Source organism: Oenanthe melanoleuca, chromosome 2 (genome assembly GCF_029582105.1).
Source record: "Oenanthe melanoleuca isolate GR-GAL-2019-014 chromosome 2, OMel1.0, whole genome shotgun sequence".
Classification (NCBI taxonomy): Eukaryota; Metazoa; Chordata; class Aves; order Passeriformes; family Muscicapidae; genus Oenanthe; species Oenanthe melanoleuca.
This window is the reverse complement of record NC_079335.1, coordinates 129,970,294-129,995,420: the sequence shown is the minus strand read 5'-3', so window position 1 is coordinate 129,995,420 and position 25,127 is coordinate 129,970,294. Positions and strand designations below refer to the sequence as shown.

The 25,127-nt window shown below is 37.4% G+C and overlaps 1 protein-coding gene across 1 annotated transcript in view; it reads right to left on the bottom strand.

Moving 5' to 3' along the window:
• PLXDC2 (plexin domain containing 2) overlaps nucleotides 1–25,127 on the bottom strand; it is a 242,195-nt gene that overhangs the window by 85,079 nt on the left and 131,989 nt on the right. Inside the window, exon 4 of the mRNA XM_056483768.1 lies at nucleotides 20,580–20,649. Coding sequence (XP_056339743.1) covers nucleotides 20,580–20,649 — 70 coding nt within the window. The remainder of the gene's footprint in view (nucleotides 1–20,579; nucleotides 20,650–25,127) is intronic.

Sequence of the window (25,127 nt, the reverse complement as noted above, 5' to 3'; positions counted from 1 at the left end):
CAATGGCTTAAAAATTTGATTTAAATGAATTCCAAGCCATTTCTCAATAGAAAAAACCCCACACATATCTCTTTAATTCTTATCACTTAACATAAACTATAGAAAGACAAAAAAGACCAAGTGACATCAAAAATACTGTTGAACTAAAACTGATGGAATCACAAAGAGAGAACTCAAGTATTCAATTTATGTTAAATATAAAAACTAAATTTTAATTTAGATGTTAAAACACTCAGGAAAATAGTTTTTCATAAAATACATACATATTATTTACAGTGAAAGCTGAAAATCCATTCATTTTATGACAGTGTGTAATGCTTCAGTTATTCTGCAAAAGCTGGAAAAACAAACAAATGAAAAGCCCTAAAGGGCTGAATATTCTACCAGTGGCAGGGATGGGTTTTCTCACTTAGCAAATTATAAAAGTATCTAAGGGCCTGTGCCTGCAAAGGCTCAAAGGACCCTCAGTACCTACTGAGTTCAGTCAATATTTAGGGTGCTCACAGTGGGCAAAAAGGCTAGAGGTTCTGACATGAAATCTTGTTTTCCACTAACTTTTTTCTAACAAAGGAATTCCTATCTCTATCTCCTACCAATATTATCATAGCACTGAAGTAGAATCTCAGCTACCATTCAGCCACATATGGAATCTGAGCTCATAATTCTACACACTTAAGTTACCACCTTAAAAGATGGTGTAGATGTCTGGAACAACAAGGCAGGATGGATCTTCAGCCCTAGTGAGACACTCACACACAGTTCTCTTGGCAGTGAAATATGTCTTGCAGCACAAGTGGCTGAATGCCATGGACAGTTTTTCCCATTTTGCTGAACAGTCATAGAAAAACAGAATCCAGCCAAGCCTAGGGACCTTTCTGCCTCAGGCTGCTTCCAGACCTTCCATCCAACCTCAAGAGAAAATTGTATTTACACCTCTGGCAAATGGAAATCATACATTCACTTAAGCACAAGAGAGGAAATCTCTGCATGCTTGGCACTGGCTGCTCTCTCAGCATGTTTCCAGATTGCAGAGGGGGAAGGGACTGGCTCTGAGGAGGGAATCCTATTGAAGAGGCTAACAGGCTTTCATCCAAGAAGGCTAAATTAGGTGCTCTGAATTACCTTTATCATTTCATTCACTACATAAGTAAATATATGTCTTAACTGAAAGTGAGCTCCATCTCTCTTGCCCTGTTTCCTGTTCCATCTCTCCTTCTACAGAGGAAATATTTCATTGTACAAAGGCTATTGCTTTAAAAATCACAATAACAAAAAGAATCTTTTGTCCAGTACATTTAATTAAGCATTTATAATGCTCAGATCATATAGCTACTTTTTAGGTAGAAAAGACATTTTGTAAAAACTTCTTTTCCATCATGTATATATTATTACTAGCTATTATTACACAACTCCATAATGCCACGGATATGTTTCTTATTTCTTAGAATTAAAAGAATCAATACAGAAAATCTGGTAAAGGTGGCAGGCTACTTTGGGCAGAGGGATGGCTCTACCTCTCTTCCCAAAAAAAGATGACAATTTTTTTTCCTTATTTCATCTCACTTTCTTAAGTTGCCCATTTTTTTTCTTTTTTTTTTTTTTTTTTTTTCTTTTTTTTTTTTTTAATACAGATGGCATTAATCATTCTATATGTAGGTTTTACAGGTTTGTATGTTTACTTCTACTTTGTTTTCTTCTTCTGGTTCTCCTTTGTTACTTGTTCTAAAACAGGGGTGATTTTTGTGTAGATCAAGATGCTGGAAGAGAGTAAACAGTGGCATACCATTTCTACTAAAACAGCACTTATCTGCACATTTTCTTGTCATTACAATATATCTCACTTCCAAAGTAGAGGTGTGCAGTCAAACACATTTCTGTAGTGACAATTTAACTTCAGCTACACTTAAGCCTTTATTTGGGAATGTGTCACTGGCATGGTTTTGCACATTTAATTTTCTTATAAGATGTGCACGTTGTACCCTTTCATTTAACCTGCAATTTAGTAAACTGGGAAAACTCATACACTGTAGAATAAGTACCAGTATCAGCTAGTAGGAGCTCTTGGGTGAAATCCAACTTGAACTGCAGTGTGACAATTTTATTTTTTATAAGTGCAGAGGACAAAATGTAACTACCACATCACATGAATCATCCAAACTCGGGAACAACTTTAGACCTGATGGATGTGATCTTTGGAAAAGGAACTGTCTTGACAGAGTACACACAAATCCTACTCTGATATTGCTGAGCTTACACTGAGTTAGTAATGTGAAACATAATTCACAAGTTTCACATGTTAGGAAGAAAGTTCTAATGAAAGCTATTTTAATCAGTGAAAAATTGAAGTATAACTTGAACACAGTTTTTCCAGGTCTCCTAACAACAACTAAACATGAAACAAGGAAATCCACCTCCCCTCACCCCTTCTCCCCCCAAAAGAACCCAAAACCAAACCCCAAAAAACCCAACTCTTCTTCCAAAAAAATACCAACAAACAAAACCAAAACAAACCAAAATAAACAAACAAAACAAAAACAAAAATAAATCAACAATAAAAAAGGGGCTCAAATTTTGCTAGCTGCTACCTCTTTTAATCTAAACTAGTTCTTTATTTTCATAAGACACAGTTATATCTAAATTTTATATGGAAAGCTGAATGGTTCATACTGAGTTCATAAGGAGTCCTTGGCAAAATCTACACATTCATTGTAGACTGTAAAATTTAGCAAAATAGACTACACAGAAAGAACATGGCACAAAATATTTGGCTTATCTAGTTCATGCATTTCTTGGGGACAACTCTCTACTGGATCTATGCCCTTTAATCTTATGCACAGTCAGTCAAATATTTTCTGTATGAAATGCCAGATGAGAAAGTACTCAAGTGATTTTTGATACCTTAATAAAAGTTGGCAGGATTTACCAAAGTTCTCTCCCTGCTTTTCCTTCCTTACTGCTGATGACGAAAGGCATTTAAGATAATTCTGCAGATTAGTCCTTAGAAGGGTGCTGCTCACTACTCAGTTGCATATATTGAATATTTCATCTTGACTTTTCACTGCTACTGATCTGCTTCTGCTCAGAGAGAAATTTTCCCTTTACTGTCAGTTGTCACCACATCACAATTCAAAGTCTTTTTTTTTCCATCCTCCTTAATCTGAGCAGTTCTTTCCTGAGGCACTTGCACTGGTCTTTGCAATCAACTCCTCTCTGTTTTCTCAAGGCTGCACAATTCCAATACTTGGTGTCTTTCCCCATTAAATAGGCTTTCTGTTTGCCAGGCTCTCTTCTGCAACTGACTCTCTGCAGGAATTTTAATAGTTTTTCTGAATTTAGTTGCTTCATTTTAACTATTTATTTCCAACTGAGGGATCTTTTGTGAAAAGATTAGGGCAAGGGATTCTGTACCTAACAGAGCAACTCTTGATTTTAACAACAATCTGTGTTACTGTAGCATGCATACTTCACAGAATTTTTGGCAGTATGATGAAAAACCCACAAAAAGGATTCCCCAGCACCACAGAGGTATGGAATTACTGGTGAGAGTTCAGTGAAGGACACTTTAGTGAGGACATTCCAGCAAAGACCATTAGGAGGCTGTTGGAGAACACAAGGTGGATTTCATCAAGGTATATAAATATCTGAAGGGAGGGTGTAAAAAAAGAAAGGAGCCAGGCTCTTTGTTGGTGCCCAGGACAGGACAAGAGGCCCTGGGCACAAATATCAGAAAGCAGTGTTTTTCTGTGAGGCTGACTCTGCAGTGGTTGCCCAGAGACCTTCTCTATGACAGACTGAAGGCAAACGCTTGCAAGGCTATTATATGTATATTTTGTAGCATATCCATTAATTTTCAGACTAATAAGCAAAAAGCTTTTTCTTCCTCAAAAAGCATAAATGAGCATTTCATTAATTCCCTTTCCAACCTCAGCAATGTAAAGGGATCAAACTGATATACTAGGAGACAGAATATTTAATGAGGATCAAAGTCATTAAAACACTAGCAGACCTGCTAAACTGGTCCAGTCATGGTCCTTTGTGTTTATTGCCTGGCTACTTAAGTTGTTATCACCTGTCCCCTGGAGCAAACAATTTAATTCTTAAATTGAACTCTAGGAGTAAGTATAGTTACAGAATAGGGTAGTCTTACAGAATGAAGTTAGAGTCATCCTTAAAAAAAAATCAAGCAACTGGCTGAATTAGACAAAATATCTGCAGTTTGCTGATAACTACACTGTTCTCATACTGCTTCAGACTTTACCTGGAGGTGAGGTAGTGTTTAGATCAGACCACAACTCTTTTATTGATTTTCTGCTGTGTTACCATGGAAACTTTTCCCACAAAAAATGCAAACTGCATTACAAATTTATACAAACAGTGTTCAATTTGTAGATGGGTTAAAGGAGGAGCCAAATCTAAATGCTCCTTCATTTTAGTTAACTGATAACAGTGCAATGAGTCCTAGTCAGTAATTTTTCTTATGGCTATTTTATTTTCTCAAACTTCTTGCAAATTTGAGAAGTTTTCCATGGGTATCAATCACCTCCTACAAATGCAATTCTTCTACTCAATGTCTCCTTAAAGTTTCTTCCACTCACTCATTATAGAGGCAGCCTTTTATTTGTTTCTTCTTCAGATTTATTGCTGTGAAACTACTGGGCTATAACCTGCTTAAGGGTTGTGATACAAAATGGTTTTATCGGCCAGTGCTTTTAAATAATTTGTTTTCTTGATGAGGTGAAAGGGAAAACACTTCATGCATGTTTGCTTTCATGAAGTCAGGGAAGAAGCCAGGATTTGGAATTTTATATGGTATGGACCAGTCAATATGTGCTCAGAATAAATGTAACAGATGGAAGAACTTTGGTTTCTTTTTAGGTAAGACAAAACAAATCGACCTCAAAATTCCTGTGTTTATGAAAAGAGCTTCACTCAGCTGTCCTCAGCTCTGATACTTTATCCAAGGATCTCATAACATCTGGTTAAGATGAAAACAATGGATTAGGCCAATATCATGAAGATAACTTTAATGGTTAAAGAAGTTCCTGCCTATACAAATTAGGTGGAACAAAGGGCAACAGGAATCTAATAGTTCCTTGTCTCCCATGACCATGATCTGACTTGCTTCACTGAATCTACAAGGGCTTCTACCCTCTGACTACAGCTGAACCAGAAGGTCAGATGAATATTTATGAAGCAGGGATATCTACAGGCAGCCCATGGTTAGCTGGATTCATGTAGCAAAATTCTTTTTCACACACCATTGAAACTCACATACTAGTGAGTTTTCCTTGGCCCCTACTTTAAATAAATTCTGTGTACTAGCTTCCTAATATTACTGGAAATACTTAGAGCTTAAGTACCTAATTGCAAATTTTATTGAGAATCATAGTGGTTTCAGTATCTGCCCACCTAGATTATATACTTTAAATACACCAAAGGAATAATTATTTTAGGCAAGACTAATTTATTAATTCCTTGCTTGGAGCATATGGTTGGAAGGTCCTTCTCTATGCTTATTTATATGGTTGTCCTATGCAGAGTTCACAATCAGCAGTCCAGCTTTATTTTTTTTCCCTGAAGCATAACATAAACAGAATTGCTCCTCCATCCAGCAGCTTTTAGTGTCAGTTAATGATGAGAGAATGAGGCTAAACTGCATCACACATTGATTCCTACTCTTGCCAAAGTCAATAGCAACTCTCCTAAAGATTCTGAGGGCACAATGTGGAGTTTTACCTATAAGGTTGTTTCAACCTCTGTTTTAAAGTTTGAGCATATGTTGAAATATAGGCAGAAAGTGGCTCCTGAAAGTGGCTCCTTCTTACAAAGAAGCAATATACAGAACAAGCCAAAGTAACAGCAAGAAGACAACAAAGTGAATAGAGACAGGAAGAGACAAATCAGGTTGAAGGTGTGAACTATCAATGGGACAAGATACTAGAGATGAATGGAATAAGACCAAGAATATATTCATGGATTCATCTTAATGAATGTGAAAAAATAAAGGATAAAAAGCAAGTAGAATCCAGAGATACCCATGTTTAAATTCAAAAGAGAAAACAAGTTTTTGAAAAGCTGATGAATTGATCCCTGCCTTTGCTCCTACTTTCTGACAACAAAACCAACTAGACAGTCATAATCATGCAGAAGAAAATCTACATGAAATTTCATCAAAGAACACAAACAGACTCAAATGTGCAACTAAAATTCAGAATTATTGTTGGAAATGGCAGAGAAAACAAAATAACTTTTCAATAGAAAAACTCAGAAAATTTTCATCATAGTTTTATGACTTGCAGCAATCTGGTAACATGACTTTCCTGTCTACTCATACAACAACCATTATAAATCTCTTAAAAATGGTTTTATACCTCTGATTACCATGGCTTTGGAGCAATTTCAACAAGAAATTTGCATTTTTCAAATCCTGATGTCACAGATACATCCAGGGATATGCATGATCAGATGCATTTCCCCATATTCCCAAAAATTGTTGCATTGTGGTTTTTTTTTCAATTTTTCTTTCTCTCTGGCAAAAATTAACCCGATCAATAAAATTATTTGTGAATTTTACTAATGCCACAGAAGGTCACATTTCAATACTGGGCTGAATACAGGAATTCCTGTAATCTATGTCTGGACACAGACTTGCTGTCAGAATCAGCTATTGCCTTTTTCCACACAGGATGGTCTGAACCTACACAGGTCATTATCTTTAGAAGGAAAATGAACCTTCTACTTTTTTTTTTTCTTGGTACCAACCCACAACCTACCAACCCTAGCTGAACAGGCTGAGGATTTCATACTAAGAATGAGGTTTCACCAAGTTAAAAAGTCAGGCAAATTTCTGTCACGTCAGGATTTATCTCATTACTCCAAAACATGAGACCAAAGAAGGCATGGTGATACTTATATGCACAGAAAGATGTGAGGACAAAGTATTTGCCTTTTGATTGACCTCTTGAGCCATAACTAAGAATCATAGTTTTAAATGCACAGTTCCAGTTGGTTGGAAGCTAGGGACATAAGTTTAAAGATAGTCTCCCTGCCTCAAAAACACCCCCAACAACCCCTGCCCATGAAAAAAACCCCAAACAATCAAACAAAAACAAAACAAAACAAAACAAAACAAAACAAAAACAAAAAAAACAAAACAAAAAACAAAAAAAACCAAAAAAAACAAACTAGAAAAAAACCCCAAACCCCCCATCTCCCCACCAAAAACGAAAAAAATCCCAAAACACACAACACACTGAACAAATGACGTTAGATTATTTAAAGTCAAAATGTTAATAGCAGTGCTAGTCTGTCACAGAAAATAGTGATGAGATGACAAGATCTCTGTAAACCCATTCAAAATTTCACTCCTTTCTTCTGCTCCTTACATAGCAGCTTCTTCCAGAACATTGTTATCTTCTGAGCCCACCTGCTTCACACTGCTGTCCAATAAATACACATTCAGCCCCTGCTGGCTTAAAGAACAAGCTGACTGCCTGCTGAACAGAATGTCCTTCCACACTGTCCCAATTTTACATTAATGTATTGAGATGACAAAGTTATTTGCTATAATATCAGAATGCACAGGTTAATTGTTGAGTTAACTGTTCTCCTCCAGAGCAGCCACTCCAGTGCAGTGCAATTAATGGGCACATTAATCAGGCAGCAGAGAATTAAAGTGCACCAATGAGCTGCCCACCCACACGTGCTGGTGCTTGCCCTGCAGTGGGCAAAGCTGCTTGTCCAGGGCAGCCAAGCCAGCAAAAAGACACCTATGGAGCCTATGGAGCCCTCTGGCCATCCAACTCTTTGTCACACAGACAGCATCATCATTAGGGGAGAATTAATTTTAGAAATTTCTCAGCGTTGGACCATGCCTTGGTAAAGCTAGGCCTTTGGTAGCAAAAGACAATAGCTCTGCATTTTAAACCTGGAGTCCTCAGTCCTGTATTCTGTAGCTAAACCACTGCACTAGCTTTTCTGAAAAAGAAGAAAAAAGAGAAACCAAACCTATTTTTGGACTGTGTAAAAGAAGAACAGTTTTAATACAGCTGACAGTCATCTATGGTTCTTGGCTTTGCAAGAGCAAGAAGTGTCTCTATTAGATGACTAATTCCATGTGACCAAGTCAACAAGACCACACCTCTCATGCTTATATGGAAGGGACAGAAGCTACAATTCATCCTCAATTTCACTGATCCTCATCTAAATGAGCAAGGCTGAAATGGCCTTTTTTGTGGAACAGTTTTCTAGAAGATGCAAACAGCAGAATCTGAGTGACCAAAGAGAAGCTGCAAGTTCACAATGATGCTTACATTTCATTTCACAAGAAAACATCCAGAAACAAAACTCAGAAAAACCTACATGACTATGGCATCCTGATAATTTGACTACAAGGTAAAAATACAAAACTGTAAATATATCAGAAAAAAACCAAACATCTAAATGGGAACCACTGAATAAAAATCATGCCTGATTAGTTTTCAAATATTTGAAAAGTTTAAAGTGCTCTAACTGACCTTTAATATCTATAGTACTGACTGCCAAAATGACTGCATTTAAAAGAAAACAAAATGTCAACAGTGCTATACTTCAAAAGAACTATATTTCAGCCTCAGAAGTATTTAAGAATATTCTTGACTGCCTAGCCAATACTTAATTTTGGCTTGGAGAATAAGTATTTTCAATAGTTGTGAAAAGAAAATGCTGTATGAGATTTGTCATAATTCATTTTCTTCCTCTCTCTAGTCTTAACAAGCACATGCAATAGAAATAAGTTAAGTTTCTGAACATATCCAGGAAAGTCTCCAAACTAGACTTCCTCTTACATGGATTCTAAAATATATATATTTTATAGATAAGAGACACTAAACTAATATTTGCCCACTTTTAAAAATTATTATTTCACAGTAAACCAAATACATAATTTACCACAGAAAGGGCACATTTTACCTTTCCTTTCTGGTCTACATAAAATGTTATTAAACCTGTTATTAAATGTTATTAAATGGAATAACTGATAATTGCACTGTCAGTCCCCCTATTTTAAGATGTATATTATGGATCAATATTATTTGTGTTCCATTTGTGTTTTAAGCAAAATTGTGTTTTCTCAAGAAATGCCAGTGATGGTAGAATAAACTAAACACAGCTAGCAGTGAAAACAGCATTTAAGTGATCCCAAATACTCCTTCCAAATGTCCGAATGGCCAGAGCATATTTGCTGAGAATTGCTTGAATTCCTCTTATGTAGGGTAAAACCAGCTGAATGTCTCATAAAAATCTGCTCTGTTCCCACCCTCACAATGGAAATAGATGAAAAAATCCCATTTATAAAACCTGCAATAAATGTATTTTGCAACTGGCAATCTAGGGCTAGATTTTAAAGTGCTATGAGTCCTGAGAAGTACCAGAGGATGCAAGCTGTTCCACCAAATTTTTTCACTATTTTTTTGAGTGAATACATATGAAGTAATGTCAAATATTATTCCTTGGACATTTTCACAGCTGAATGCACAACTTTCTCGTCTCTGTGTTATCAGAAGTCCATGTTCATACTAGGAGTTGGAATTAATGAATAAAATTTTTATTTTGCTATAACAAAATGCTACAGCTCAAGAAGCACAAAAAAAGAAAAAAAAAAGAAAGAAGAAAGCATTTGTTAAAATTCAGAAACTCTTCATAAAGAGAAATGTTCATGTACCTAATCAATCTGCTGGCTGGACAGTTTAGGGCAGTGCAAGCATGTGTCCTCCACAGTAAAAAAAAGGGTTTATCTTTCACATGACTATTTAAAAGAACCCAAAAATTTAGCATGATGACTAAGAACAAAACTTGCTTCAAAACAGGTCTAAAGATCCTTTTTTCCAGAAAATGTGGACATAGATTTTTATAATTGAGGTAAGCAATGCCATTGCTGTCCTACCCTTGCTCTGACACTTGAAAACAGGCACCTTTTGTTAATGTGAACAAAAGGCAGCAATAGGCACAGGTAGGAGTGTATTATTCAGACAGAAAAGCAGATATAAAACTCACACAGTAATTGCTCTGATCATGAAGGAGGCTCAAAAGACTCTTGGTCTAATATCTTACAATGCCCCTCTTAGGGGATAAATTCAGTTTTTTAACTAAGATACAGATTTCTCCCCTTAAAATATTGGTTCTGATGCAATTGTGAGAGGTCGAAAACAGGGAGTAGGAAGCAGACAGCAAAATCCACTCACATCTGTATGACCACCCAGTAACACTACATGGAAACCTACTTGAAAAAAGGAAACTTTATTCTAGTGCATAGGATGAAGAGAATGGAACTTAAAAAATCTTAGTAAATGCTCCATCAATAATTTTATTCCATTATATTTCATGTCTCCTCTACATTAGGCAGGAAATCAAAGCAGAACATAAACTGCAGTAAAAAAAGAATGGGTTGATGACTTTTATTGCTCTATTAAGTCATTGCCAAATAACTCCTTGTTTTATTTGGTGTCACTTGCATCTAACAAGTGAGATATATGAAATCACACATCTACTGTCATTCAGCTCAGGATTTAAGAATATTGCAGCAAATGCCCTTCAGTTAATAGTTAATAATGGTTAATTTATTTCTTTGACAAATGGCAATTTTTAGCAAGCCAGTTAAGCCCTTGATTCTTAAAACAGTCACCATTCATGCTCCCCTTCAGACTCTCTCTGCTCTCAGATGTGCAGGCACGTACCAGACTGCCACGTGCTGCAGCCTGAAGTCAAAAAGTCACCATTTCTACTTGAGCAAATAGCTACAAAAAGATTTTTCTAGGTAAGCAGCCCCAGGCATCATGGGTCATGATGCAGGTTATAGAGTCTGGCTTTCCTTTTTTCAGGGTGGTTAAAAGCAGAGTTACAGGCTACACTTCAGCCTGCACAGGTGTTGCAGTACAATAATGGGTGAAGATAAAACACTTCTAACACAAATTGCAGGGCAGACTCTGACTGCAGATTATTCCAATGTTGTGTCTGGCAAAACAAGGCAGTATTGAACCCACAAGCTCTTTAAGGAGAACAGCATTTGCACTGATGGCCCTTTATGGAGATTTCTATTTATCCCCTACTTAACACCTGAGACCAGCACTGGTGAGTGAGGCAGGGTGAGAATCCCCTGCTAGTGATTCTGGCTACCTTAAAACACACTAGAATGACATGTCAACAAGCTGCTTTTCCAGGAAGATGTAGCATCACTGACAAAATGACACATATAACATGTCCTAGGGGAGGTAGCTCTAAAATAAAAGTCCTGTCTAGAATAGTCACTGCAAGGGATTAGAGCATGAAGAAGCTCCTAAAAGTAAATGGAACTAAAACATGTGAAAACAAATAATAGTTTTGAGGTAAGGTTTCCATGAAAACAACAAAAACCTTCTTTTTATTTTTACAGTTTTTCCTGACACGTCATTAAATTTATGCTTTGTGACAAAATGATCACTTTAAGCTATGGCAAGGAAAACCTCCATAAACCTGTGGTGAATTCTTTTCTATTATTTTAGAAGAAATTTAGCCCTAAATGCTTGTTTCCACTGCTCACACCTGGAACCATCTCCTCAGCAACAGGCATATGCATGAAAAAGCTTGAAGACTGGGGATGTCACAGCCCAGTGACAACATTGACAGAAGGAAGGGAAAGGGAGTGAATGCAGCCAAGGCCAAGACTGTGAGGAGGAGTGAGAAGCAAGTGAAAAAATTAAAGTCTCAATTGAAAACTGACAAAGATCCATGGGAATCTATTTCAATGGCTTTGGTTTCAGAAAACAGACAGATATGAATCTGAACAATTTGCAAGGGTAATGAATCTCACAAGGACTGGCTTGAGACAGGGTGGTTGCCAAGGAAGGAATGATGAGATCATGAGGAGGCTGGCAATGGGCAACTGATTTTTCATAATGTGGCTCAGACAACACTTGCATGCATTCTGTTTTCCAGCTGCTGATCATGCAAAACACGTAGCAGCATTTGCTTTTCTTAAGACTCTCCAGGAGTCAGGGATGGATGGACATGGACAGTCATCATATGAACACTGCAGTACAGTAAAGATATTAAGAAAATCTGTACTGTCAGAGATACAAAAGAAATTCCATGTGCAGAATTTTACTTGACAGATCCCAATTGGTGAAATTAGAATACTTTATCTGAAGTAATGAATATAGAAAGCCTTACATAGATTTATTCATGTGCTTTTCATACTATTCAACAGTTATAGACAGGAAATGGAAATTATTGGTGGTTTGTGGCTTTGGATACAACAATGCAGAAACTCAACAGCAAGAAGAAAGAGAAATTATATTTACATTTTTAGTGATGCTGTTGGTGACATGTAAAACTAAACAACTAAATAGCCTCTTAATGTGAGCCTGTGCCATCAGTAGGATAGTTCCAGTAGGATGTTTTTCTGTTGCTGCCTTCTTTCACCTCTCACAAAATATTTCTGGCTTCCTCATCAGTGAGGGCTTGTACTGGGTCTCTGTGGGCTGTTCTGGGGCCATTTTAGGATCCAATTTACTTTGTTAATTATATTTCTCCAGCAATCATTTCAGTGTTCACTTTTAAATCCTTCATTGATTTTAATTAATCCTGTGTAAGCTTCCAAACTTTTCTTTTTGATAACAACAAGCTGCTTACAGCACAACAACCAGAAATTCCACACTTGCTAATGCAGCTGGAAATCCAATGTACTGTCACTTGCTATAATTGCTTTGGACATATTGCCAGTGGCCCAAAAAATGGCTAAATCTGAAGCAAAACAGAGGGGCAAGAAATCTTGTTTTCCAAAATATTACAAATTGCAAATTAGGACATTCTGCTCTCTGACACCATCTACCAGCCCAGGAGGAGAGTTATCCTGAGGACAAGTCATCTTCTCACTACAGACTGAGGCAAAGAAGGTGTGTTAAGCACTTCTACCTTCTCACCTGCAGTTACTAAGCTCCCTCCTGCATCCAGTAGGGAACAAAGGTTGGTCTTACCCTTCCTTTTGCCATTAATATATTTGTAAAAGCAATTTTTTTAATCCTTTATAAAAGTTGCCAAATTCAGTTCAAACTGAGCTTTTGCCTCCCTTATTTTTTTCCTACATGCCCTAGCAAACCCCTTAAATACTTCCTGAAGAGACTGACCCTCCTTCCAAAGATGACACATCCTCTTTTTATCCCTAAGTTCCTCCAAAACCTCCTTGCCCATCCAGGCTGGACGTTTGCCTCGTTGACTCATCTTTCAGCACACAGGGACAGTTTGTTCCTGTGCCCTCAAGATCTCTGTTTTGAAGCACATCCACCTTTCCTAAACTCCTTTGTTTGTAAGGGCTGCTCCCCAAGGAGCTTTGAATAGGACAAAGTCTGCCCTCAGGAAGTCCAGTATAAAACTCTTATTGATGTTCCTCCTGATTTCACCAAATGTAGAGAACTCTATAATTTCATGATCACTGTGCCCCAAGTGGCTTCCAACCACCACATCTCCTGATCCTTCAGTTTTAGCTTTCATATTTTCCAGATTCTGTACTGAATTAGTACATAACTCTGAGCTTCATATAAAGTGTTAGCAAGATCTCTTCACAGTTAGTCAGACAAAGCAATCCTTTTCCAGCCTGAGAACCAAGCACACCATTGCAGCTTCAGGCCCAAAAAGTGCAAACAACAGAGAATTGAGGAGAGCAGACTGGGAGGATGGGACTTCATAACCTGAAGCTGCAATTGGGCAATTAACCTCAATATGTAAATGGACCAAAACTTATAAAAGTGTGAAAACTCGTGACTGGGCATCCACCTTGGGTGCAGCCTTGGCCAGGCTCTTGTACTGCCCAAGGTATATAATTTCAAGGCCTTTTTAATAAATATCTACTTTATTCCTTTAATTCTGTCTAGCCTCTGCTCTAGGTAACCTCCCAAGGCATCACTCCTGCCAGCCCATCTCTATTTGCAAACAACAGGTCTAACACAGTCCCTCCCCTGGTGGGCTCACTCACCAGCTGTGACAAAAACTTGTCCTCCACACACTCTAAGAACTGCCTCTTTTCTGCTGTATTAAGTTCCCAGGACATGTCTGGTAGGTTAAAGTCACCTACCAGAATACAAGGGCTGGTGATCCTGAAACATTCTCCAGCTACTTGCTGTAGAATAAGTAATAATAATTCTTCCTGTTTGGGTGGATGATAACAGACTCCCAGCAGGATGTCAGCCTTCCTGGGCCTCCCCTTAATTCTGACCCACAGGACTCAACTTCATTGTCATTAGTTTCAATATCCAGGGCATCAAAAGCCTCCCTAATATAAAGGGCCACCCCTCCACCTCTTCTCCCTTTGCTGTCTCTTGTGAAGAGCTTGTAGCCATCCAGTGCAGTGCTCCAGCTGTGTGTCATCCCACCAGGTGTCTGTGATGGTGACTACACCACAGCTCTGCTGTTGCTCCCTGGCCTCCAGCTCCTCATTTATTACCCATGCTGTGCATTGGTGTACTGGGCTACTGATTTCACCCCTAACTCAGACCCCTGGGTCTGCTTCCAGACAGCCCAGCTGCACCCCTTCCCCCTTCAAACCTAGTTTAAAGCCCTCTCAATAACTTCTGCCAGTTCATGAGCTAAAATCCTTCTGCCCTTAACAGAGAGATGGCCCATCTGGTTCCAGCAGGCCCAGGTGTAGTAAAAGTTGCCCCATGATCAAATATATTGAAGCTTTTGTTTTTTAACTTATTAGCACACACCAAACCAAAGAAACATATTTTGTAAGCGTTAAAAATCTTTGCTATGATGTAATAGCATAATATTATTAAGACTTTGAGTGCTAGTGTAAAGGCTAAGGATAAATGCTTAATGAAAAATTATACTGTAAAAAGTTTTGAATCATTTTAGACATAGTCTATACCTAAAAACATCCCAGTGATCAGTGGAGCTGTTTTCAGCTACCCTGAAGGCTCTTTGCCTTAACATTAAGTAATTTAATTTATTATTATTTTCTCCAAAATTATTTAATTTTATGTAATGCTTAGTTGGCATTTCATGTGGTCAAATGCTTTGGCTAGTTGTCTGTTATTCTATGAAACAGAATCTTACAGAAAACACAAATATGGCCATTTTAAGCTATTACAACTTCAGTACCACTGCTGCCCATAATCATCACAAAGTCAGCAAATGCCTTAATATAGGATGATCAGACTAATGTCAAGGCAGATGGAATGTGTTTTGTTTTTTTTTCCCTAAAGATTATCATTCTCTGTGCCCTAAGTGCTTCTGATCCAATTTGCAAAGATAAAGTGTAGGTGTGGGAATGGAAAGGGTTGTAAGGGCTCACCAAGAAAAGGCAGGCAAAGCAGAGTTTCCAGAGAGAGGTTAGTCCTTTACAGAGACAAGGACTGGCATTCCAGGACACTTGACACAGGAATGACAGACCAAGGAAGCTTTACAGGCAGAAAAATTTTTGCTACAACTGCATGGCAGTATAAGACATCAGAAAGAGATGAGGTAAGTGAAGCAATTGCATGAGCTAGTCAACAGCCAGACCTCCCCTGTCCCTGCAGAGTGAGCTGCCCACTGGTGATGACAAGTGTAATCCCTGTAACAGACACAAACTAATCTGAGGCACTGATTTTGGCTGGAAACCCTGTATTTCACTCTGCTTTGTATCACCTTTGCCATCCAACAGATGTTGCCCAGAGGGCAATTTGTGTTGTCAAAGAGCTCTTCATTAAGTGATGAACACATCTCCTGCTGGCTCCTGTGCTGGAAGGTTCAGAGCAGCAGGAACAGCCAGAAAGTTTGTGATGGACTCCAACAAAATGCTCCACTCAGGACACTGATAATTCAAAGAGCCAGGTGAATTTCACTCTATCTATCCACTGGTTTGTAAGTTTAAGAAAATAAATGCATGAGATTCAGGGAACATAATTCATTAGCACAGACTTTCTGCAGGCTGCAAATGCACAACCATCCTCACCCTTAACAAGCCCAGGTGCTGACCCCGTGGTCCCTCTCTTCCCATGGCACCACCAGCTAGGTGGACAAATTTCCCTCCTGCTCAGAGGTATTGCTCTGTGTGCCAACACAGAGAGACAAGGCTGAGACACTGCAACATCAGGCTTTTTCCTTCCCCACAGCATACTCTATCATTGATCCCTTTTCCTTGAAAGTACTGCAAAATATGATGGAAATTGTATTAGAATTCTCCACACTTTAGTACTTATTTTTGATATCCATCCTGCTACACTGAAAACAGTAAAATTGAACAGAGTTCCATAATGATATATACACATTCAATGTCCAAAAGGAAATTTAAAGTTTTATCTCTGTATAAAACTTCAGCCTTTAAGGAACTAACCAGCTAGCTTGCTAACCAGAGATATTTTGCTCCTGTTACATTCCCACAAGCCATATGGACATTTAAAAAGAGTTTGATACTGAAATAAGCATGATTCCTCATGAGAAAGAAAGATTATTTTGAATCAGTTGTCCTGACTAGTCAGGGTTTAGGAACCATGCTCAGGTACCTCACAGCTGCTCCTCAATGCAAGATGCAATAACACCAGGTTTCAGCAGAAAAATTAGTTCAATATTTTAAATGATTGTGTTCTTGTGTCAATAGAGCCTAGGACAGCTGTACTTTTGATGAAAAGCTGTGTGAATCTTGGATGCACAAAAATCTCTTTTCTCCATAAATACAAGTATTTTTAAGCATGAGATCAGGCCTTAGGAAGTATTAATCATACAAAGAGTTATTTATTTCTGTTTTAGAAAATTATCAACTTTAATTTGATTACACTGGGACTTCCTGCTAGGATTGTTTTTTATTTCTTTGTTTAGTACTCCTTCGAGTGACAGAAATGCTCAGGCAGCATCCTCGCCATAAGAATTTTTTCAAACAATTCCTCCATCTGGAATATTCCTCTAGTGAAAGATGATTCACCAAATATTATCTCACCAGAATTTAATACAATATTAAAAAATTCAGCTGCTTGCTTCAACTTCAGCAATTTGCTCTTACACAGGGTAGGTGGACATTTCTGGAGACTTCATGCTAGCTGGCAAAATGTCTCAATATTCAGCATTATAAGTCTAAAAATTTAACCAACTATTTGTTTCATTTTCTACATTATTGTTATGTTTCTTTAATGCTGGGCAGTGCTTCCACAGCAAGGTCTTTCCTGCTCCCTCCAAAACCAGAGAGAAATTTAATGTCAATGAAAAATGCCATAAAAGAAAAAAACCAACCCTAAATAACTTACAGTATCTGATATAAAATTGCACTAAAAATTAGAGACTGATAAACAAAACAAACCAATAAAAACCCCACAGAGAATAAACAAGAGGAGCTGGAAAATTAATGCAGTCAGCAATGAAGTTTGCAGCATGTTGAGTAGGATGTGGGGCCATGAGATGCCCATGAGAAGGGTTATGGTACTGCATGGAGAGATGCATCACAAGAGAGGCTTGTCCCAGCCCCACTGAGCCCTCTGACTGGCAACAAGCAGACTTCACATACTCAGCTCCTGGCATGCACAGCATGACTTGCTATGTCATAAGTGTTTTTTTACAAAAATAACCACATTTTTGGCCTGTAGGCCACAAACTTTAGAAAACTTCACAAAAAACAAAATTCAGCTTCTTTTTTGAGAGCTATCTATTGGAATGTGGGCAGAAAAATGTCTGTATAGCAAAGAATCAATTACTAATTATGTTGATAATATTTCAATTCTAATATATAATTCCTGTAATAATATATAGCCTTTTCAAATACAAACTAAGACAACAGTGAATAAAACCCTCAAACTATTTTCCCTCTCCATTCTTCTTAGTTAAACACAATCAGCTCATCAAAACTATTCAGAAGAGGAAATAAATATTAGATAAAGAGCAAAAAAAGTTAAGTTTTAAACTACAGTGATTCCAAAATCATCCTAAGCAAATTGAGAACTCTTCTTGCCACAATGCACACTCCATGAAGGATGGCAGAAACCATTGGGGTTGATTTTTTTTTGTGACAGAGACAATGTGCCATTGTCCTCGACTTCTCTTTTAGGAAGGTTATTTAATTTATGATTTGGATGTCAAAAACTGTTTGTAGTGTTGTCATTAACACAATTAATAATATCCTGCTCTCCAGGAAGTGGACATCTGTCATGGGGGACTTTGTCATTCTTCTGATATCAGAATAACCTCTGGAAGTATTCCAGGTCTCTAATAATAGCAATGCCATTTTAAAAGCTTGGTTACTCAGAAAAAGCAGACCACAGAGTATATGAAGCATGTGGAACCTGTATTCATCTTTTGTTATCATAAATCATTGGTGGTGAAGTGTGATGCTTAGCCTAGCAACAAAATTTGCATATATATCTGAATCAAAACACTTTTAGAGAGTAAGTACAGAAATCACCTTTCTTTTCCTGGTAGGTGAGTTTAGAGTCTGACAGTTGTAGTAAAGGTTGCATCTTACCCTGAACTGACAGAATGACTTACAGTTACTGAGCTCTATCAAGATAACATTTTAAAATCTGTTATTAGCTAGATCTTTTACATGTTCAGTTTTGAGGTGGAAAAATCATAGAAATGTCAATGAAAGACAGAAATACCTCTGTGCTAATGTCAATGGTGTACATCAAAAGGACTGATTTTAAAGTCCTATTTAGCTTGACAATAATCCATAGATCTATTTACAGCAATAATATTTTATTTAGTCAAAATGGAGCAAAAAGAAAAGCATAATTATCAGCCAGTGTTCCATTAATGGCAAGAGAAAAGAATTTTTATATTCTGACTTTTTTTTTTTTTTTAAAGAAAATAGAAGACAAAAACACTTAAATTCCCCAGTTACTTTGTATCAAAAGGAAAAATACTGTATCTCACAAATTGGTACTACACAGTTCACCTCATGAGATTAACTCCAAGTCTTTTGGGTCTGATGGAGAAACTGGTCAGAGCAGCAAATTAGTGAAAGTGCTAAAAGTAGCAAAAAATCAGGACTTCCATCAAATGGGAAGGCTCAGCAGAATGACCACAAAAGAATTACTTGTGGAGGGTTAACTCTGTGAAATTTTAAATAAAGCACAGCAGTAAGAATAAGGGGACATTTAGAGTATGAACCCTGTCCCCACCACTGCTTTTTAGCTTTGCAGGATCCATCCCATCCTTTTGTGCTACACAGACCACGTGCTTGATTTCAGCAGCCCATCAAATGCAACTCCTCTAATAAAGAATGCAAAACTAGGCATTCATGACCAAGCACCAAAATTAAACTACCAGCAAAGCAGAATGGAAATCAGACAAATCTCAAAATCAGTAGTTCTTGGCTTTTCTGATCAAAATCAGCATCAAAATGTCATTGCTGATCAAGAAGAGAAAACTGATATTGAAGTCACTTCATAATTCTGTGTCCTATTTTATCATTCTACTGCAAATCAATCTTTAATATCAGCCTTAATTCACCTTTGTCCATCACTTGTATTCTGCTTTGGTAGCAAAATGGAGATCCTGATGGGGAGCATGACAGGAAGCTCTGTTCCAGTTCCCACTGAGACACTGGCTGCAATTTTACCCTAATCTATAAGTCATAACCTCCCCATTCAGGGACATGGACATCTCCTGATCATGTCCATCTGGACCTCCATAGCAAGAGAAGGAGAAACTTTGATCAGGGACAGGGTAGAATTGTTCTTGATGATGGTGGCTCCCATTTCTGCCTGCTTGTCCTGTCACATCTCTAGGCTGAGCACCACCAGCCAAGGCCCATGAACACATTGCTGGACACATTCAAGGACCAGAGATCCTCTGGGGGTGCTCTCCACGATGCTGCCTTTTGCCTCCCTGTTCTCATTTTTAACTATTACTCCTCCTCCTTCTTTTTCTCATTTATTGTCTTCCATACCATCTCCTTTTCTTGTCTCATTAGAATCAAGTTGTCTTTTAAGGAGGTGGAGTGGAGGGCAGCAGGAGGAGTTGATGGCTGTTCCCAGTGCAGGAAGCAGCAGCCAGCAGCAGTGGGAGGGAGAATCCCAACCATGAGCCAGCAGTGGTGCCCAGAGCTGCCAGACTGGGAGCTGGAGCTGCCCTACCTGCCTTCCCACCCCCCTCCTCTCATGGAAGGAGCAGAGGAAAGCCATGGTACATTTTCAGAGGCTGCACCACACCATGACAATGCACTGTGATGGGTTTGCCTTACAGGTGACACATGCTGAACTTGAAGCAGCACTTCTCATCTTTGGGCAGAAAATCCTCTCCCCTTGTGCAGGCAAACACTGTCTCCCTCCTTGTCCTGACTCCAGCACTCTCACCTCCAGTGCAACTGCTAAATACACATACACCTGATTTCTGGGCAAAATATCTAAACAGAAAAGGATTAATGCTGTAAAACTTACAATGAGATGGGTTTATAACAGTTCAGCTTAAACTGCTGGAGGTTTTTCATCGTATTGATATCATTATATTGATATTTTGTGATTTTGTGGACAGGAAAATTTCCTAAATAAAAGCTGCCATTTATCTCTTGACATATACAAGCAGGAAAAGAAAGGTATTTTAAATAGCTGCAAGAAACACTTCTCATCTTACTCAAAGTAAATGGTTAGAAAGTAACTCACCCCCAGTTGCCACAGTAATTTCACGTAGAAAATGTCCGTAAAATGGAAAATCAAAGGACAGATTCACTCTCTGAAAGGAATAACAGCAGAAAATAAAATCAATATTGAGCAGAACATTAAGTGAAAAAAAAGATGAACAGTCATCCATTTCAAATATCTCTTTCATTACTTTTTTTTTACTGGAGCCTTGTTATTAAGTTGGAATTGCCAGTAGTTACCTGGAAAGAATTCTGAGGAGCATTTAAACACTTAAAACAGTGGATCTTTACAACAGAAAACTTCAGAAAAGAAAATACACAAACAGACATTGTAACTCAATCACAAGAATAAAATTAATAAAAGATCTGCTTTAATCTCCTTCTTAAAAGGACCCATCAATATCTAAAGCCTTAGCAATATCTATGTTTTACAGGATGCCTGATGCTTTTGCTGCTGGCTTTCTGCTGCTCTGCCACACGAGCCTGCAGATTCCAGGCTGTTCCTGACATGCTGCTGCTGCCTGGGTGCCTGTCTGATGGAGGTCACTGGAAGGTAATTCTTCCATCTAACCCATATGACACCCTTTCTTAAAGCTCTTTATGCTGTCAGCTAGGAGATGGAATGATGTATAAAGAATATTCAACAGAAGAAATAACAAACTCTACTTAATCTACTTATTGCAAAATAAAATAAATAATTAAAATTTTAAAAAGAACCTTCTTTCTTCCATCTACCTATAGGTGACTATCCTCTTTCAGCTGAATTCATACCAGAGAATTGTAATCTGGGGAATGACCTCTTCTCCTCAACTAAGCTCACCATATAGCAACTTTCAAATTCAAACTGATTTTGCTTCTCTGGCTATGGCTTTATCTTTTTCCACCTATTCATTCCTTTCCCAAAGCTCAGTGATTATTGTGGCCACTCATAATTATCACTTTGAGTGCTCCCTGGTTAAACTCTGAATAAATTAGTGGTCATGGTGGAAAGGAGTGCTGAAATCTCAGCAATGTCTTTTCACTGTTTAAATATAATATCCTGTGAAAAACAAATCTCTTCCACAATGGTCCAAGTACTAAATATGAAATAAGCATGCAGTACATTATTCCTTCTTTTGGAAGATTTAGTACAGTAACAAGTGGTGTGAGGATGGGTTGTTGGTGACTGTCCCTCAACTGTAACTTTTGATGACTCCACTTAAGAAAGGGCAACAACCCATATATTTTTAAAAAGAGAGGGAAGAAAGAAGAAAAGTACTCTTGTTTTTATTTTCCCTACCATTATTTCTGTCCTGTATTTATTATTTTCAGGTTGTATCTGTGTATTTCTTCTCTCAGGAAGAATTATATTCACATCAACCAGAAATGTTTAAAGAATTATTTAGCATGAAATTAGCAGGTGAAGACTTACAGTAACTTTAAATTAGATTTGCTTTCCATTTAAGTGGAAGACAGAATTATGACAGGATTTCTTAGCACATTTTTTGTTTGTTTTTAATTAGAATGCAAAATCCATTTGCAATGTGTTAATTGGACCGAGTAGGTTCTAATGACCTTTTCTGTATATACATAAATATGGATGTACAACTGAACATTTCTGAAATTGCATATACAAAAGGAAGCACATGAATTAACTCACACAAATGTTCTTTTACCATGTTCCACAGTTTTCACTGCTGAAGTGTATGCTACATCTATGAATGCACTTAAATTATGTCCTTGTTCTACCACACATAATATGAAGAACTCTGTTAAAACTACCAATTTTCTGACCAAACCTCCCCTCTTTCCTTTATATGCCATCCTTCATTTTACCTATTCACTTTAACTTTCTGAATCATAGTAACCATTCAAATGAAAACTGTGCTCTCTTATCTGCCTTCTAAATTCTATAATATAAACATTAATATAAAGATGTTTGCAACAAAAACTTGATCCCATTCCCACTCAAGGCAGATACAGATCTCCCATTGACTTAAGTCAAAATATGGTATCTTAAATTCTGACAATGTAAAAATGTTTAACACAGCCAACCTTTTAGCATAATACTGTAAGAATCAACATGATTTAAGTATTACTTTGAAATACAATATTCTAGCAGTCACTAAAATTTTGCTTTTATTTTGATGCTAGAAAGCAATACCTCATTTTAAAAAAAGAATATCAGAATTTCCAATTCACGGAAATAAAAATGCTTTCACCATGATAGAATAAATTATAAATATAAAATGATAGAATGGACTGGAAGAAAAGAGAGCTGAGTTCCCAAATATGATGTGTCCTGTATTCTCATTCAGTGTTTGAGCAATCAATTCTTAGATATCTAATCTAAACACACTGAATATCAAAGCCATCTCTAAAAATTTATTAAATGGTTAAGAAGATGATGGCAGTATATTGAAAAAACTCCCTTACTATCAGTGTTATAAATCCTGCAGTGTTAGACATTTTAATTGTTCCATTAATATATGTTTGCTACTTTCCACAAACAATTACTATGCTATTTATAAAGTCAAAACATCTCATGGATCCTCTCCAGGATTCTCTCCAGTCTTTATGACTTTTCTTGTAGAAGCAAAACCAACCGACAGCTTCTGGGAACTCTCAGGATTATTTACTTCCAAATGAAGGAAAACACACAAATTGAGTGTGAAATTGCTAACATTCAAAGAATCCCTGACATTGTAAATGAATTTCTCAATATTTAGCATGTAATAATTTAACTCCAGGTTCTAAAGTCAAATTGGAGAATAATGTTTAGAAAATATCATGTAAATCATTGAGTCACAGTAAGATGTGCAAAATGGCCTTTTAAAAAGAGTAATGGCAAAGTTGATGGGAGAGAAGGTAAGAGATTGCTGCTGAGGTGTGTATGATCTCAAAATACATGATTCTGCAGTTGTACAGTTATAAATAAAGATCACATCTCTGTGTAAAACACCTTTGTTGTGTAGTACATATGGATGTTGTTTACTTGGACACACACATACAAAAAATTAATTATAGATGCATAAATAAAGAACAGAACCTTACAGGATGACTCTCTGGTACATTTCATCCTTTGGGGGACATAAAACAGATCCAAAAAATGGGTCTTTATGTGTAGACATGGCTGCAGCCACTCAAGTTCACAGTACAAGACACTTGGGTAAGCATGAAAAGAGATGGATATCAGTGTGCTAAACAGGGATCAGAGCCTTCTCTGCTGGAGCTGGCAGAAAGGCAGAGGGAGCACCTGACATTCAGTAAAAAGGTCTTAAAGCACCTGCTTTGGGGAGTTGAAGCCCTCAAGGTTCCATTTGCCATGTTGATTGTTCCTCTACACTGATCCCCCACCAGACCAAAAATACTGCCTTGATTGAGCCTCTAGTTTAATAACTTCAACAAAATGTCCCCCCTGGGATGGACATTTCAGCTGCATAATCTCAGGGATCCAACTGGAAACAAAAGTGCTTACAACAAAGACATAGAGGGTGCCATCTTTACTAATCATTAAACATGGGTTAAAATTTTTAATTAATTTATTACCTTTTCTTTCAGCATATTTCCATTTTTTCCTCAATACAGAGCACCAAGACCCCACATGAAGTAGACAAGACAGACAACAGAGGTCCTCACTTTTAGGTACCCTTAAGGTTCTTTTTTTCTCATTAGAATAAAATTGTCTTAAGAAAACAGCTGTTTTATTAAGCCTGCCCCGAAGATATATAACTGTTTGAACTCTGTTCATTTGCATTATCCCTGACTGCCTACAGTCTTTTGACTATGAAGTATGTATTTGGTTAATAGGACTCTCTATCAGTTACATGTGCTGAATTTATCACCTCACTCTGCTTTTTATATTCTCACTTAAATACCACAGTTTTTCTTTCTTCTGCCTCTTGCATTCCTCTCAGCAGTCACTTGGCTTGTGCCAGGGAGAAAACAGATCAACAAAGGAAAAGATGAATTAAACTTGGGCCTTCTCTGTTGAAAACTGTTAAACACACCTGCATCTTTAAAAACTGTACAACTTTTAAGTAAGGCATTCACTAGATTTTGTTTTGAACTGGCAAAATCCAAAGACTTTTTTGTGAAGCTGAGTTGCTGAATGGATGAAACAAGAGTCTCTTTAACCATAGTTAAGCTGTAATTTTCTGTATTCAATTTATGCTAATATTAGCTGTTCTATGTATGCAGCTTCTAGCTAGGTGAGAATCAAGAACACAACCTCTAAATCACACACTATTTGATTCAATTTCTAAGCATGTAAGCCCATTATGCTCATACCCACTTTACCAGCAGCATGACTACAGTAAGTTAAATATGATTGATATGCACACTCCAATTTATTTATTTGCTGATAACCTAAAATTGTGATCACATCATTTCTGTTACTGTATGACATTCTCATCAGCTTTATCAGTCATCCCAAAAGGAAATATAAGCGTGACACCTCATATAAAATAGAAATTCAAACATACCACATACATTCCATGAGAGACTTAAAACTACACCAACTTCATCTTTGAACCCACATCTTTTACTATTAAACCCAACAGGAAAATTCCCTCTGATTTCAGCAACACAA